This window comes from Nomascus leucogenys, chromosome X (genome assembly GCF_006542625.1).
Source record: "Nomascus leucogenys isolate Asia chromosome X, Asia_NLE_v1, whole genome shotgun sequence".
NCBI classification, from domain to species: Eukaryota; Metazoa; Chordata; class Mammalia; order Primates; family Hylobatidae; genus Nomascus; species Nomascus leucogenys.
Window position 1 is genome coordinate 88005435 of NC_044406.1, and position 16194 is coordinate 88021628.

Here is a 16194-nt window from a genome sequence, read left to right on the forward strand (position 1 = left end):
TCCCTTCCTCTACCACTCACAACGCTGCTTTGTTTGAATAACACTTGGTGCCAAATTAAACCAAATGCTGACGTGGAAATTCATATTCCTATGGCTACAACACCTTGCACCATTGCCTCCTACTTTGCTACACCCACTTCCATCTCCCCACCCCCACAATGCCACCAAACCCAGAAATTCAATTTAGTTCAAACCTAGGCCTGGGTCTGGGTATAAACCCAGACCAAAGGGGCATCTAATCCCATTTAAGGCAATTTAAGAAGTATTTCCCTAGGCCATTAGATAAATGTATTCTTTAAAGTATTAATAATGACTGTGATAATGAGCATTGACTATATACCAACCACTATTGCTAAGAGCTTGATACACATTACCTCATATGCACACATCACAAGAACCCTATTATGAGGCTGACACACCTAGCACCTTCATTTTACAGATGAAGAAACAGGTTGAAAGAGGCTAAGTAAGCTGCCTAGGACTAAACCTGGGCAATTTCTGTGTCTTTCATCAGAAATGGGGCCCACTTTGTGATGAAACATAGCTGCTGTTGTACACACAGCTGCCTCTGCCCAGAGTAACCTGAGTAAAGACTGCTGTTGCACAGACATTTAACCAAAAACAAGGATTCCTCGGAGCCTCTGAAGCTTAAGAACCTCAATGATTGCCCCAATTCTGCCTTACACTTGGGGTTTTTTGGTTGAGTTTGGCTTTCGCCTTCACTCCAATAGCCCAACCACCTAGGAAGTAACCCTACCTGCCCCAGAATGGTAAGGCAGAGAGTTCAGTACTTTTTCTTGTTCAACCTCTTAATTTCTCCCTCTTTCTGAGCACAGAAACACAATTTGATGCCAACAATGTAGGAAAAAAGGAAAATACTTTAAGTATTGTTACTGCTTGTTTTACGTGGAATATTTAGTAGTCCCCCTTCCCAATTAACTTCCTGTAACCTTCAAGATTAGGTGTAAATGTTTTTCATTGCTAGACATCAGGCAAGGGAAATGACATAACAAGGGCTCACTGTTAAGTCAGACCTCCCTTGTGCCACCTCCAACCTCCCTCCATCCCTACCAAGCCCCTCATGCCAATACAATCTCAACTGATTTCCTACTGCTTTTCCAATGTGAATTTTCTGCTCTACACCAGGTCGGTATGATCAGCCCCCCAAATAGACAAGTCCTATTCCCTAGTCCCTGCTCACCCTCAACTTCACTCATACTTTCTGCTTCTACTGAATATCCAGCTCAATCCCAACTCAGTAAAAAGCCCCTCCTCCCTCACCTCTTTCTCTAACACCATAACTGTCTTAACTACACACTCACTCCCATTAACCCAGCCCTTTAGTCAATTACTGCAATATCTGCTTTGCATTTCTACTTACCTATTCTATGTCCTACCGTCTAGATGTTCAGAAACTACTGAAGAGCTAGTGTGGCAGGGCCCCTATGCCCTCTTTTATATTCTCCTCAGTACCCTAGGACATAATGCCCAATTGATGAGTTCATTTTCTGCTCGGCCAATCCCTGTTGAGCTGATTGCTCTGAGGTCATAACTGGTCTCTGGGAGCAACCACATAGTAATTACTCAGGATTGATTGTTGAAATTAAATAAAAAATTAAATGTCTAAGCCATCCCAGTATCACACTATAATAAAACAGAAAAAATTAAATTGAGTACCTAGATAATGTCTTGGGACATTCCTACTCTCTCAGGAACCACTAAAATAATAATAATAATAATAAACTGTATCGCTGAGAGTACATCTTGTCTCTTATTCACATAATAACTTTACCATTTTCATTTTCTAATCCCTTTTCTAGCGTCCCTTCAATCACCTTTGGCTAAGTGCCTATCATAGAATTTAAAGGCACATCCTACTTATTTTCTTAGTATCTCATATTTTATGTTACAGCCATCAGATACCTCATTATTTAAACAGTTAATTTATATGTACAGTTTTAAAAATCCATTTCGCTAATGGAATATCTCTTTATTTCTATTGTCTCTTGTGCATTCCCATTCTCCTTCTCTGAAATTCTATTCTTTGTCTATTTTTATTCCCTTTTTTTCATCTACTCCTTTCAGATGCTCTGTGAAACCTTTCCTCCCTTTCCATCCCTGATCTTTGATCTTACCTTCTTCAAAAAAGCTCATAATATACAGTTTGGGACACATAGACATGATAAATACTTTTTTTTTTTTTTTTTGAGACGGAGTCTCCCTCTGTCGCCCAGGCTGGAGTGCAGTGGCGTGATCTCGGCTCACTGCAAGCTCCACCTCCCGGGTTCATGCCATTCTCTGGTCTCAACTTCCCAAGTAGCTGGGACTACAGGTGCCCGATACCACGCCCAGCTAATTTTTTGTATTTTTAGCAGAGACGGGGTTTCACCGTGTTAGACAGGATGGTCTCGATCTCCTGACCTCATGATTCGCCTGCCTCGGCCTCCCAAAGTGCTGGGATTACAGGTGTGAGCCACCGTGCCCAGCCATAAATACTTTTAAATGGTATTAAAATTGACAATTCTATGTCCGTTTTCTAAGAAAGTTGTTTCTAGTCTAGCCTTGTTGAGCTTTCCTGAGATCTCAACTAGGGAAGTCAGTTTCCATATCTAATATTTTGTAAAACAATACCTTATTTACTGCTGAGGGGCTTCATATTAAAAGTCTTAAAGTTGAAAATGGTACTGAACTTTAAGAAACTTAAGAAATTGAGTATGCCTGGATGCTGTCAGTCTCCTTATCTACCTTTGTCTTATCTTCCCAACCAAACCATAGAGAGAGGTGTTTTATTTTACTTTATAGCCTCACAGTATCTAACGTTGTGTTTTACACACTGAGTACGTGCTGCAGAAACGTTGGGGTTATAATTAACCTCACTTGTTTTGGGTGAGCTCTTTATATTATTAATCCCAATGCTTCACAAGAATGCTGTCCCTCTCCTCTGACATATCCCCTTACTTTGATCTCCCTATGATTTCCATATTCTCCCCCTTCACTTTCTTCTTTAACCTCTCTCTGGAACCCTTCTGTCCCACTCCTTCCAGCTTCCAGTGGGACTGAGGCCTTACGCAGCATCTTCACCCTGGCATGTGCTAGGCTTTGTGTTGGATGGCTGGGGATATGAAGAAGACTAGGATAAGGTTCTTGCCCTCTAAGCACTCATAGTCTAGTAGGAGTCAGAGGTAAGTAAAGAACAATGCCAATAAGTGTGAAAAGTCCTAAAATTGAGATATGTACAAAGTGCTGTGATGGAACAGGAAGGCAAATTTAACCATCTTGGGCTGGGATGGGCTGGGGGAAGCTTCCTAGCAGCAAGGGTGGGTAGAGTTCCAACAAGCCAAGAAAGGAGGGAAGGGACTATAGAGCAGAGTGAACACATCTGTGCAGAGGCTCCGGGGTGTGAAAGGAAGAACAAGAAGCTCAAGGAAGAGCATGAGGCTGCGTGTGTCCAGAATGAGGAGGCATGGGGTGAATGCTTAAAACTAGCCTAAGGACATAGGTGGAGTTTGCTTGTGAAGAACATGGTATGCAATGCTAAGGAACTCAGACTGTACACTATGCCAGGAGGGAGCCAGTGAAGGGGAGTTAAGAAAGAAAAAACTCGGCCAGACCCGGTGGCTCACGCCTGTAATCCCAGCACTTTGGGAGGCCGAGGCGGGCGGATTACCTGAGGTCAGGAGTTCAAGACCAGCTGACCAACATGGCAAAACCCCATCTCTGCTAAAAATACAAAATTAGCCGGGTTTGGTGGCGTATACCTGTAATCCCAGCTACTTGGGAGGCTGAGGCAGGAGAATTGCTTGAACCTGGGAGGCGGAGGTTGCAGTGAGCCAAGATCGTGCCACTGCACTCCAGCCTGGGTGACAGAGCAAGACTCCGTCAAAAAAAAAAAAAATAAAAGAAAGAAAGAAAGGAAGAAAAAACTCTGGTAGAATGTATTACTTTGCTTGTTCCCTCTCTCTCTCATATTCCTCTCTCTCTCTCTCTCTCACACACACACACACTCTCACATACTCAAAACACACAGACACACACATTTAATATATTCACTGTTTTCTCACACATGAGTTTAAAATAAACTCCTATATCTGATTTTCTGGCCCTACTCTATTTATTCAACTTTGTTTTCTGTCTCTCCCTGAAACCTCTTAGCAGTTAGCCTCTCCCTCCTCTGATCTAAAGGTGAGCTCTTGTTGATGGCATTTCCTTTGCCTGAGACTAGACCAAGGCCCACCTCGTCTCAGGTGACCCCCTCCTCTGACTTCCTCCTAGCGTCCTTAAAGTCTGTAACACAGCTTTTGGCAGTCTATTACCATAGGGAGTTGTATTGTTTTCTAATTGATTGTGGCCCTCTTGTCTCCCCTACTAAACATAAACTCTGGGAGCTGGAGAGTACGCTCCATAAGATCAAGAATCACACATCACTTGCTCACCACTGTATCTGCAGTGCTTAGCTTATAGTAGATGACCAATAAAGATTCCCTAAACACATACAATTGTAATTAAGAACATGCTTGTTTGATGTCTCCTCTGTTCCATGAGGACAGGGATTTTTGTCCGTTTTGTTCACTGATGTTTCTCAAGTACCTAGAACCATGTGTGGCACATAATGGATGCTCAACAAGTATTTGTTGAATTAATTATGGATTACAATGCCTGGGATTTTGTCTGTCTTGTTCACCACTATATCCACCACTGTTGACATGGTAGATACTTGATAAATTTATGGAATGAATAAGGCCATGACGATCATGTCTTCTTCTCTTTTTTCTTTCTTCTGAGACGGAGTCTCACTCCCTCGCCCAGGCTGGAGTGCAGTGGCGTGATCTCAGCTCACTGCAACCTCTACCTCCTGGGTTCAAGCAATTCTTCTGCTTCAGCCTCCTGGGTAGCTAGGATTACAGGCGTGCACCACCATGCCCGGCTAATTTTTTTTGTATTTAGTAGAGACGGGGTTTCACCATGTTGGCCAGGCCGATCTCGAACTCCTGACCTCGTGATCTGCCCACCTCGGCCTCCCAAAGTACTGGGATTACAGGCGTGAGTCACCGCGCCCAGCCACATCTTTACATAGCTATTACACTGTTAAGCACATGGTAGATACTCAATACATATTTGTCACAGGTGGATTGGAAATGAAGCAGGCTTTGTAAACAATATAATCTTAACAGAAACTGAAGTCCAGAGAAGTTAGGTCACTGGCATGAGAGTTTCACAGCGTATCTGATGTGATACCATACAGATTGCAAGATAGTTCAGAGTTGGGAGTCTAAGGAATTACAGGAGAAATCTTAGGGAATGTCAAAGTCAGCTACAGTCTTCCCCTCTCTTTGGTGTTTGTGAGTGTTTATGAAATTCCTTTTCATTCAATTCTTATGTCATGCTGAGTCATAAAAAGAAGTGTTCTTCAGTGCAACACATCTCTGGAGGCTGCTTAAGCCAGCCTCTGTGTTAGTCATCACTATACTCACAGGCTTGGAGCCAGTGCCATTCACACTTTCCCCTCTTCTGCAGCAGACGGACTGAGTTCCTCTAATCCCTGTGCTCCTTCTCCCCCATCTTTCTAAAACCCTTCTCTGAGAGAGGAATAACTATAGCTTCGGGGATAATATAGCTTTAAGGAAACTTTTGGCAGATGCGGACGTCGTAACATCTGGCCAGTGTTAACAGAATCCCGGAGGCCGGGACAGACCAGGAGCCACTCGTTCTAGGAATGTTAAAGTAGAAGGTTTTTTCCAATTGATGAGAGGAGCAGAGAGGAAGGAGAAAGAGGAGGAGAGAGAAAAAGGGCACAAAATACCATAAAACAGGTAAGATCTGCAACTAATCCCTCCACACTCCACTACCCCAATTCACAATTGTGAAGGGGACAAGGAGACCCAGGACTTGGGCAACAAGGCTGGGGGTGGAGGTCGGAGGGAAGTTCTTTTATGAAGCTGGATCATATGCTGCTTTTCATTTGTGCCGTGACCTGACTGCAAACACATGTTCCCAGCAACTTCTCAGCCCACAGCAGAGGGATGGGATGGTTGACTCTGGTGAGTCAAGTATTAAGCCTGAGATTGGGGAGAAGCTGGGCAGGTACGAGGTCACAGGTTCAGGGATCTGAAAAAGGAATGCCTCTGCTCCAGAACAAAGGAATTGGATGGAGGCTAGATGTGGGAGAGGGGTCAGTGATTAGTCATCTAATGTTCATTTTCCTGGATCTCTCTTTAATCTCCTCTTTCTGCTCCTTTTGTTGCCTCTTTCTGCATTTATCTATCTCTTTCCTTCAGCTCTGTCAGATTTTCTTTCCTTCCTTCCCACATCTTTCTACTTCCCTTGCCTCCATCATTTACTCTCACTTTTTCTCTGTCCTGCTTCCCTGTCACTTTCTAGACAAAATCTGAAGCCAAGTAGCAATGAATTAGAAAATACATTTTTCCCTTTCTTGGGCTTCGCATGTCCCTTAGGGACTCTGGCCAGAATCTACCACATTTTTGTTTCTCTATTTCTAGGACTGACTCCTCCCCTGAGCATGGCATTTCATTGAAAGCATGTGAGTGAATGGGTGCTTGCTGAAATGCCCAGTGGCCAATTTATACCAATGGGCAGCAAGTTTTAATACTGTCATTTACAAAGTATTTGCCCACTGGGAACCACAAAACTCTCGTCCCATTAGGGTGAGGACAGGGCAGGAAGTGAGAGGGCAATTGGAGCTTGTTCACCCTCTCCTCATGTACCTCAGCAGGACCTCCTCTACCTCGCCGACTTCCTGCTGGCTCAGCAAGGTAAAACTAGAAGGTTAGGCTGGACTTGAAAGCCAGAAGCCACTACCAAACCACCAAGCCTTAAAACCCAAAGCTAAGAACAGAGCCAGAGTATAGTTACTGCCTGGGAGACTAGAGAAGGGAAACATTCAGTTCTGTGCAATATAAAGTTGGTAATAATATTGTCTAATATATAAATTACTTCCCTATATGACAGACAATAATCAATTCACGAGGTAGATAGTATTATTATTCCCATTTTATAGATGAGGAGACCGAGGCTTAGAGAAGTTAAAAAATTTGTCCAAGACCCCATAGATAATAGGTGACAGAATTGGATTCACATCCAGACCTGTGTAACTACAGTGTTCAAATTCTTAGACCACATATGCTAACGCTTTCCCAGATTAGTGGCTAGGAAATGTTAGTTGAAGGAATGAAACCTAATGGCAGCCTTTATGTCACCAGGTTCCCTCCTGGTTCTATGTAACTTCATGTTGGCCTTTTCCTGGTCTCAGTACTTCAATGTCCCTCTCTATAACTTGGACCATGAAGCATTTGCACCTGATCCCACCAGAGTCAGATGAAGATTGGTTGTTTTACATCCTCCTCCTCCTGGGAGGAAAAGGGACCATAAATAACAAACAGAGTCTTGTTATTCTATAACATGAAAGATCCTTATGAGGGAGATAATATAAAAGGCATTCATTAATTATAAAATCTCTCTTCTTCCTCACAGATCTCATATTTCTGCTTCCCCTCACTTTTGGAAGTTAATTGATGGCTGACTTCTGAAAGTCACTTTCCTTTGCCCTGGTACTTCAGGCCATATACATCTTTTCCTGTCTCCATAATCCTCCCTTTCAAGGATGGCCAGTCAACTAACTCAAAGAGGAGCTCTCTCTCTGCTGTTCTTTCTAACTCCGGCAGTGACACCAACATGGTATGCAGGTAAGTTCTAGGAGCTGTTGTCTATTATTTCCAGGAAGGGTAGGTCCTAGACCAAGACTTGGAGAAGGAAGAGTTAGACTACAAAAAGAGACACTTATTTTCTATACAGAGAAGTATTGTCCTTTAATGGACAATAAAGATGGTTAAACATAGCAACAGACTACCAAGGAGGCTTTTAAGGCAGCCTAACACGAGCTATTTGAAATAGGCCACACTAGTAAAAACATGAGAAGGTTGGACATCACCTTTGAGGCCATTGTCTCATCTGCTTGTGCACTTAGCTTCCTGAAAACCATTTTCTAATATGAAATCCTTTATGAGTCAAATCTTTATTAATATTAATTCTTTTATGAGTCAAATACCCTCGTCAAGACCACAAAAATGGACTTAGACCAGATACCTCATTTGGAAAAAATAAGGGGGGCAGGCAATCTATTCAAGTGAAACGAGAATCCATCAGACTTCTTCCCACCCTCTCTGACCTTATTTATAAAATGAGATTTGTATAGCCCTTTTATGCCAAAGCTGTTAGTGGCAATACAGATCACATCCTTTTAATCAGGAATTTCCCAGTTTCTTCTCATTTGTTCTTTTTTTTTTTTTTTTTGAGACGGAGTCTTGCTCTGTCGCCCAGGCTGGAGTGCAGTGGCGCGATCTCGGCTCACTGCAAGCTCCGCCTCCCGGGTTCACGCCATTCTCCTGCCTCAGCCTCCTGAGTAGCTGGGACTACAGGCGCCCGCCAACACGCCCGGCTAATTTTTTGTATTTTTAGTAGAGACGGGTTTTCACCATGTTAGCCAGGATGGTCTCGATCTCCTGACCTTGTGATCCGCCCCCCTCGGCCTCCCAAAGTGCTGGGATTACAGGCTTGAGCCACCGCGCCCGGCCTCATTTGTTCTTTACTTCAGAAGGGATGGAGATTTCTGTATTCCTGAATATTTCACTCTTCACCCGGAGAGCCAGAGAACAAACTCAGTGAGAAGAGGGAAAGGGGAGGGGGAAGGGATGAGGGCAGGATAATGAAGTGGCATACAGAGGTTTTATATGGGGCCCAGCTGGCATTCCAAGCGCTAAGAATATTCTGTGGCCTGCAGTGTCTGCCCTCACAGGGGCCCGTGGGGAGGAGTGGGGGAAGGAGACAGGCCCAACCAATGGGGTTAGGAAAATATCCAGAGATGAGTAAATAACAAACTGCTCCCATCACAGCCACAGTCACTGCAGCTAAAATTTTCCACATGCCCTTAGCTCCTGGTGGAGGCCTTTGGCAGTAGCTCTGTTTGTCTGGAACAGCTGCATCAAGCTTTCAAACAAATATGCAAACTTCTTCCCCTTTTTGGCTTAACATGGCTTTGTAGGGGGTGAAGCACAAGGACTGACACTGAGATGAAAAAATTCAAGTCAAGCCCTTGGCAGAGCATATCCTGTTTGGGGTTAAAGGTGCCTCAAGTCTCTAGGAGATAAATATGCAACTGTCCTCCCCAACCTCCCCTAGCTTCAGTTCATTTACAGAGACCACAATCCAGCCAAAGACCACAGGACTGAAGGAGTGGAGATTAGATGGCTCGAAGCCCAATTCTGAACACCTGTATGAAAACTCATGGCATGCAAAGGTCTTTACCTTTCCCAAAACAGAAGCCTGAGCTGTTGGAGGCGTGAGCACAGAGCAGTTTTTTAAAAGTTAGATTCAGTTGAGGTTCTCAAAGGGCTATTTGCAAAGGTGGAACACCCCACTTCCACGTGAATCACGAGTCACCACTCCTAAGGAGCTCAGATTGGTGAGGCCTCTGCCAGCCCTGCAATTCCACTCATTCTTCCCTCTTCCATCCTTAGGAGGCCACATGATGACAGACATTTCCCCTACACTGCTAGCTTAGCCGCTGGGCTTGCCTTCATGCATTTGTTCATTCATTCCTTCAGCAAATATTTATTGAGCACTCTTTATGCATCCAGGACTGTTTTGTTTACTTCTACAGCCTTGTCTTCAAATGGGCATGGCACAGAATAGCAGCCAAATGTGGATCCAGGGCTAATCAGAAAAAGGGTCCAGGAATAATCAGCAATGGCTGGGAAAAGTTAAGAATATAAATAAAGCAAAGAATGGGTTAAAAGTGTGTGCTGGTGTATCTATGCAGCCCAGAAAGTCAGACTGTATTTGTCATCATAAGCCAAGGATTAATATGAATCTTAAAATAGACTTTTAACTATCAATTACATGTCTAACTATACTTTTGTGAAGGGCAGTGCTTAGAGGGCCTGACTATACTATGGAGGTTGGAGGAACCCGGTAACAGACCACACAGTAACCAAGCACTGATTGATCTAAAGGAACCGAGGAATGCTCCCCAAGTTCTTCCCCCAGGGCTGAAGAGGGACAAGCAGACAGAATAATGTAGGGAATGTTCCCCTTTAATTTCATTCTTATACCCATCTTAGTATTCCACCATTTGCAAAAAAGAAAAAAATACTCAAAGATAGGCAAAGAGGGGAAATGGGAAAATGGAAAGGTTTAAAGTGGCAAGGTGGTCTGAACCCTTTCTCCACACAAAGCATAGTTGGCACTGGTCCAGCTACTTCCACACCCTGATGGAGACTGTAATTATCTTATTGAGTCTTCTCCACAGTTTTCCTACATCCCCTGTAATTCTGGAATGATGTAAAATGCTTGGTGGCCTTCGATCCCACACACACAGTAAAAAAGCTGGATTGCAAAAGAGATTTTGGACTTTTACCCCAGTTGGACATTGTCAAAAGCTCTCCCCTAATCACCATCTTCAGTGGAGTGTCTGAGTTTGGTATCTAGCGGGTCAAGCAGACCTGGGCTGGAACGCCCACTCTGCTGCTTACTAGCTGGGAGACCTTGGACAACTCTCTTGGTTCCTCATGCCTGTTTCTTCGGCTTTATATTGGAGCACATTAGTAGTACCTACCCTGCTGACATGTTATGGTGACATAATGAGCTAACATATGTAATGTGCTTAACACAGCATATGAGCTGAGAGATGTTAGCAGTCATTGTCGTAGTTGTTCTTGTTGTTGTTACTGTTATCAAGCCACAGGGATCTGACACTCCTGTTTTCTCTTCTGTTAAACAGTCCTTTGCTCCCTGCTGAGCATTTCTTCAAAAGCTGGCTCTGTAACCAGAGCAGGGAGACCTAATACTTTAGGGAATCACACACATCTGGCCTCCTGTTTACAGGACCTATAAGGCTTTGAGGCTAATACCGAACTGAAACAGCTGACAAAAATTCCATGACCCCCCTACTCCCCCGCACCCACCAAAGAAACCTCCCACTATGGGAAAAAAGAGAGCAGGGGAGATGAGGCCTGAGAAGAAATCAACGGAAGACAGAAGAAGAACTGAAATGGGAAAACAGAAAAAAAGAAAAAAGGGAAAAAGAAAAAAGGGAAAAAGAAAAAATGAACTCTTTCCTCTGGAATGAGGGCAAACCAACGAGGACATGATTTCATAAGGCAAACTTTCAATTGATTCATTCCCTTGTTCACCAAGTTGGACTGGTTTCCCAATACCTCACCTCCCCCACCCCTAGTCTGGGCCTGTGGGGAATGGAAGAGCTTCATCATCTAGCCCTCTGCTCCGCCCTTTAGTGCAGGGGGCCCTGTGCCTCTTCCCAAGAGGAGGAGGCGAGCTTGTGGCCTGAGTGTTTACACAGGCCAAAGGGCTCCAGCACTAAAACCCAGCCCTGTCCTGGAAGCACACCCTCTCCTGGAAATAGGGAATTGTCTCTTGACTCCAAAACAGCTGGCTACCCTATTCTTGTGCGTGCATTAGGGCTCAGGGAGGCTGGAAGGAGGGCTTCCGGAAACTTCACTCCGGAAAGGACCAAGTTGTTTTCCAATTAGTTCGTATTCATGACTGATTTCCTGCCGTCTGGTGGAACATACTGTTTAGTCTCCCAGACAGCCGCAGACCTGCCTCCACTAGGGTCTGGGCCACTTAACTGGATGGAGATAGATTAGGAATGTTCTCTAGCTCAGCAGCTCCCTGTTAAAGTTCCTTCTGATTAGAGAAACAGGAAATTTAGCCGAAGGACTCTGCCTTCTCTGTTCTCCAAACAGAGTGCTCACAAAACTGCTTTCATTTCCTCTTGCCTTTTAAGTCATCCTTCTCAGCCTTGGCATGCCGCCCCCAGCAATGGTAATCCGATGACAAAAAGGCCCGTGCCCTGTGGGCTAGTGGAAGCCTGAGTAATTGTTTCTCTTTGAGGACTGTGAGCAGGGCTGTCACACAGGCTCTGTTTTTTCCTCCTATCTGGGACCACAGTCCATTCTCAGAGATTAGTCCCCAGTGTCTTACCAAGACTCATGTGTTGCTTCAAGGAAATGGGTCATTTATAGTCCAGACTGACAGGATTGATGTATGGTCAGGTTCAATTTTTTTCTTTTAGATGGAGTCTTCTAGTGCTCGCAGTAACTGGCCACCACAACCATGAGCCTGCCCTCTATGCAACTGAGGTGCTGAGATTCACCCACAATAGTTCTGCTGCCTTACAATGCAGGATTTCCCCCACTAAATATCCACCTGGCTCCCCACCTATGGAATGCCATGTCCTAAGGAAATGACAAAGTTGGATGAGAGGGGGAAGTTTGGGAAGGACTTGAGTGAGAAATCAAGACACCATCTTAATATTGTCTTCCTTATTCTAGGTTCTGGCTACTATCCGGATGAAAGCTACAATGAAGTGTATGCAGAGGAGGTCCCACAGGCTCCGGCCCTGGACTACCGAGGTAATCTACCCTGCTTCTCAAGCCCAGAAAAGCTCTTTTCTGGCCTCAGACCTAAGCCTTTCCCTGAAGCATCTCCATCAGGCTTGGCTCACATGTGCCAAAACTGTAGCACAGGGAATCAGGGGCTGTGATTTCTCATCATGAACTTGGTTACTGACTTACTGTGTGACCTCACCTCTCCAGCCTGAAGGTTCTCCATGTATTATTAATCATTAAGTATTGACTAGTTACTCAATGCCTAATCCTACGCAAGGTAAGCCTGTGGGTAATACAAGGTCTCCGATAGGGTTTTGTCCCCATCATGTACCTTATATTCTGTTGGGGGTGATGAGGGGGTATAAAATTAGCACATGTAGGGCAAGTAAGTGTGAAGCTATGTCATAGCAGTAAATGCAATCGGTTTTAAGAAAAAGAAGTCAGGAAAAGGGTCATGAAAGATGACATTTAGGCTAAGCTTAGAATTATAGGTGGGATTTTAAGAACTAGAAAGGGGAGGGGAGAGCATTCAGCAAAGCAGATGGCTAAAAATATGGAAGTAAGAACAAACCTGGTAGAGGAGGGAGCTAAGAAGAAACCAGCCTGATTGGAGGAGATGGAATGTGGAGGGAGTAGTATCAAAAAAAGTTAAATATAGGCCAAGTGCAGTGGCTCATGCCTGTAAACCCAACACTTTGGGAGGCCAAGATAGGCGGATCACTTGAGGTCAGGAGTTCGAGACCAGCCTGGCGAATATGGTGAAACCTCATCTCTAACAAAACTACAAAAAATTAGCCAGGCATGGTGGCACGTGCCTATGATCCCAGCTACTCGGGTGGCTGAGGCAGGAGAATCCCTTGAACCCGGGAGGTGGAGGTTGCAGTGAGTCGAGAGCTGAGATGGCACCACTGCTCTCCAGCCTGGGTGACAAAGCAAGGCTCTGTCTCAAAAAAAAAAAAAAAAAAAGTTAAATATAAAGAGTGAGACCAAATTAGGAAAGAATCCATGAGCTAGGGACAATACTAATGAGAAGCAGGAAACTTATCTGTGATGAATGCTGCATAGTGAGTAATTCCTGCATTAAAAGGGAAGTTGGGCCAGGTGGTATCTAATATCCCTTCTATTTCTGATTCTTTGTTTCTTTGCTTTGCAAGCCATGCGGAAGAGTTTAGCTATTGTACTAGGATCTATAGGGAGCCCATCACATGTTTTTGCACAGACGCATGACACAGTAAATTGTCATTTTAGAATATTAACCTGATTATTCTATGCAGAAATAGGGGTTCAGTGGTTAAGTCTGAGTCAGGGAGACTCTCCAGGAACCAGCTACAGTAATGTTGGCTAGAGATGACTGATGGTGCTGGCAAAGAAATGGAGGGTACAGATGAACCCCATAAATGTTTCAAAGAAAGAGATGACAAGACTTAGTACAGACTTGATGTACCAAGAGGCTAAGAAACAAACTGATGTCTGAAAGCACTCAGTCTGTACACCTGGAAGAATTGTAAGACCCCTCTAAGAAAGACAATGTCAAAAAAGAAAACTGGTTTGGTAAAGATGCCGTACAGGCGGTGGAAGGATGAAGTTGTGTGAGTCATCAGCTTAGATAGATGGGTTGTCTGAGGGAGCAGAAGGCCAGGGTCAGAGCTTTAGAAGACATCTGTAGACATGAGTAGGAGAAGAGGAACCAGCAAGGGGAAAAAAAGAGAATTAGTGGTCAGTCATGTAGGAAGATATCTGGGCAGTACCTGTCATATTACAGAAGCCACAGGAGAAGAGAGTTTTAAGGAAAGGAAGGGGTAAGAGATAAATTGTGTCAAATATTGTAAAGAAATCAAATTGAGGGTAAAGGAAAGATTTTATTTGGCAAGAAGGAAGTAAATGGTGACCTTTAAGAAAAATAATTTCAACTGAGAAATTATCAGAGCTTTGAGCTCCTCTGAGCTCCTTTGTAGCTACCTTCTACTCATGTTCTTCTCACTGCCAAATGGTCCATACCTACTGCCTCTCTCCCTCAGCACCCACTAACTCCTAAACTTTCTATAGTCTGTTTCTCGCCCACTCACAAATCTACAACCTGAAATGACGTCTCTTGAAGAAAAAAGTTCTCTCCCATGAGAGAACCAATTCCCATGACCCTTTCTTGAGCTTGTCTCTCAGTCTCTCCAGCAGCAGTGAACACCTTCCTTTCTTCTTAATCCCCCTTCCTTGGGCTCCACGGCATTTCACAGTTCTGGTCAGAGCTGAAAGTGGGAAAGGAGGTGGACTCTCTGGTGGTGACAATAGAGAGAATGAGACTGGGATCTGAACTTGGGTCAACCCTGACCTGTCTCCTGAGCTGGTGGACTACATCTCCAACTGCTGCTACACACTTCCATTTGGAGATATCTAAAACAAAAATATTTCCTCTCTCCTGAAAAAGGTTCTACCTACTGACCTTCCTACTTCTGATAACACTACCATCATTCTCTTAGTTACTCGGACTTCAAAATACCTCAATGTCACCTCTAATAGGTCCTGTCACCTTTAACAGCCCCCTTTTCCTCATCACTTCCTGCCAGTCGGTCACCAAGACCTGTCATTTCTTTATTAATTCATGGGATTAAAACTTTGACCTCACACATGGATAATACAGTTGCCTCTAACTGGATTATCTGACTCATGTTTCCCCCTCCCCCAAACCTAGTGGCCCACAATGACCATTTTAAATCAGAATCTGGCCTTGGTCTAGCTTCCCAGACTGACAACTTCCTGCCTGTTCTCCCCACATGAAATCTGTGCTTCGGTCAGGCTGTGTTCAGTACTGTGTTCCCAACTGCTTTAGCCCACACTGAGCTTTCCCTCGCCCATTTATTCTTTCATCGAATATTTATTGAGTACTTATTAGGTACCTCTTCTGAAATAAACGTTTACTGTCTAGACACACTCATTTGGCCTTCATTATGCACTGCCTCTTTGGTTTGCTTTTTATTACCCTCAAGAAAATAGTTCTGTATTTAACTGTATTTAACTATATTTCTGTATTTGACTGTATTTAACTGTATTTGTGTATTTAACTTTTTAACTGTATTTAACTGTTTTTAACTGTATTTCTGTATTTAACTGTTTTTAACTATATTTGTGTATTTAACTGTTTTTAACTGTATTTAACTGTATTTAAGGAATCATGTGTGTTACTCTCACAGAGCCATGGTAAAAAGTAGATGCTGACCACTAGCATCCTGGGAGCAGAAGCCAGATTATGGGAGACTATAGTTTGGAGAGGTGGCTAGTAAAAAGCAACAGATGCAGAAGGTACTTTCATGGAGTCTGCAGCCCTATTATTAACATTAACCTTCTTCACTGGTTCTTCTTAAATGAGCAGAAAGCCCTTTAGAGAAATATAAGCTGCATAAGGGCCTTTGGTTTGGAGGTCTAGTGTCTCATAGCTCTTTTTAGGACTTAGTCCCAGGGCATAAAATGAATTGAGTGAAGTTAGCAATGATGAGGGGGAGAGAGTGGCCAGGAAAAGTACAACCTGAGGCCCCAGCCTCCCAGGTAAAGTCTTTGTGACCTTATAATCAATAGGTCTGCAACTGTACTGCTAAATAACTTTCCGTAATCTGGAGATGGTGTCTCCAGATGGCAGTCGTGTGTCTCAGTCAATGCTCAAAACGAATGCTGGGAATCACAGCGTGTTGCTGCTTTAGGAAAGATGGGACACTGGCTCAAACCCAGACACTGACTTAGGGAAAATCATTCACCAGGTTGAATATTTTACACATGAAATTTC

At 43.9% G+C, this 16194-nt stretch overlaps 1 protein-coding gene across 1 annotated transcript in view; it reads left to right on the forward strand.

Annotated features, from left to right (window-relative positions):
- The first annotated feature begins 5493 nt into the window (after nucleotides 1–5493).
- The window catches only part of SRPX2 (sushi repeat containing protein X-linked 2), a 31557-nt gene continuing 20856 nt past the window's right edge, over nucleotides 5494–16194 (forward strand). The window contains exons 1-3 of the mRNA XM_030807121.1: nucleotides 5494–5810; nucleotides 7489–7700; nucleotides 12366–12446. Coding sequence (XP_030662981.1) covers nucleotides 7619–7700; nucleotides 12366–12446 — 163 coding nt within the window. The 5' untranslated portion in view covers nucleotides 5494–5810; nucleotides 7489–7618. The remainder of the gene's footprint in view (nucleotides 5811–7488; nucleotides 7701–12365; nucleotides 12447–16194) is intronic.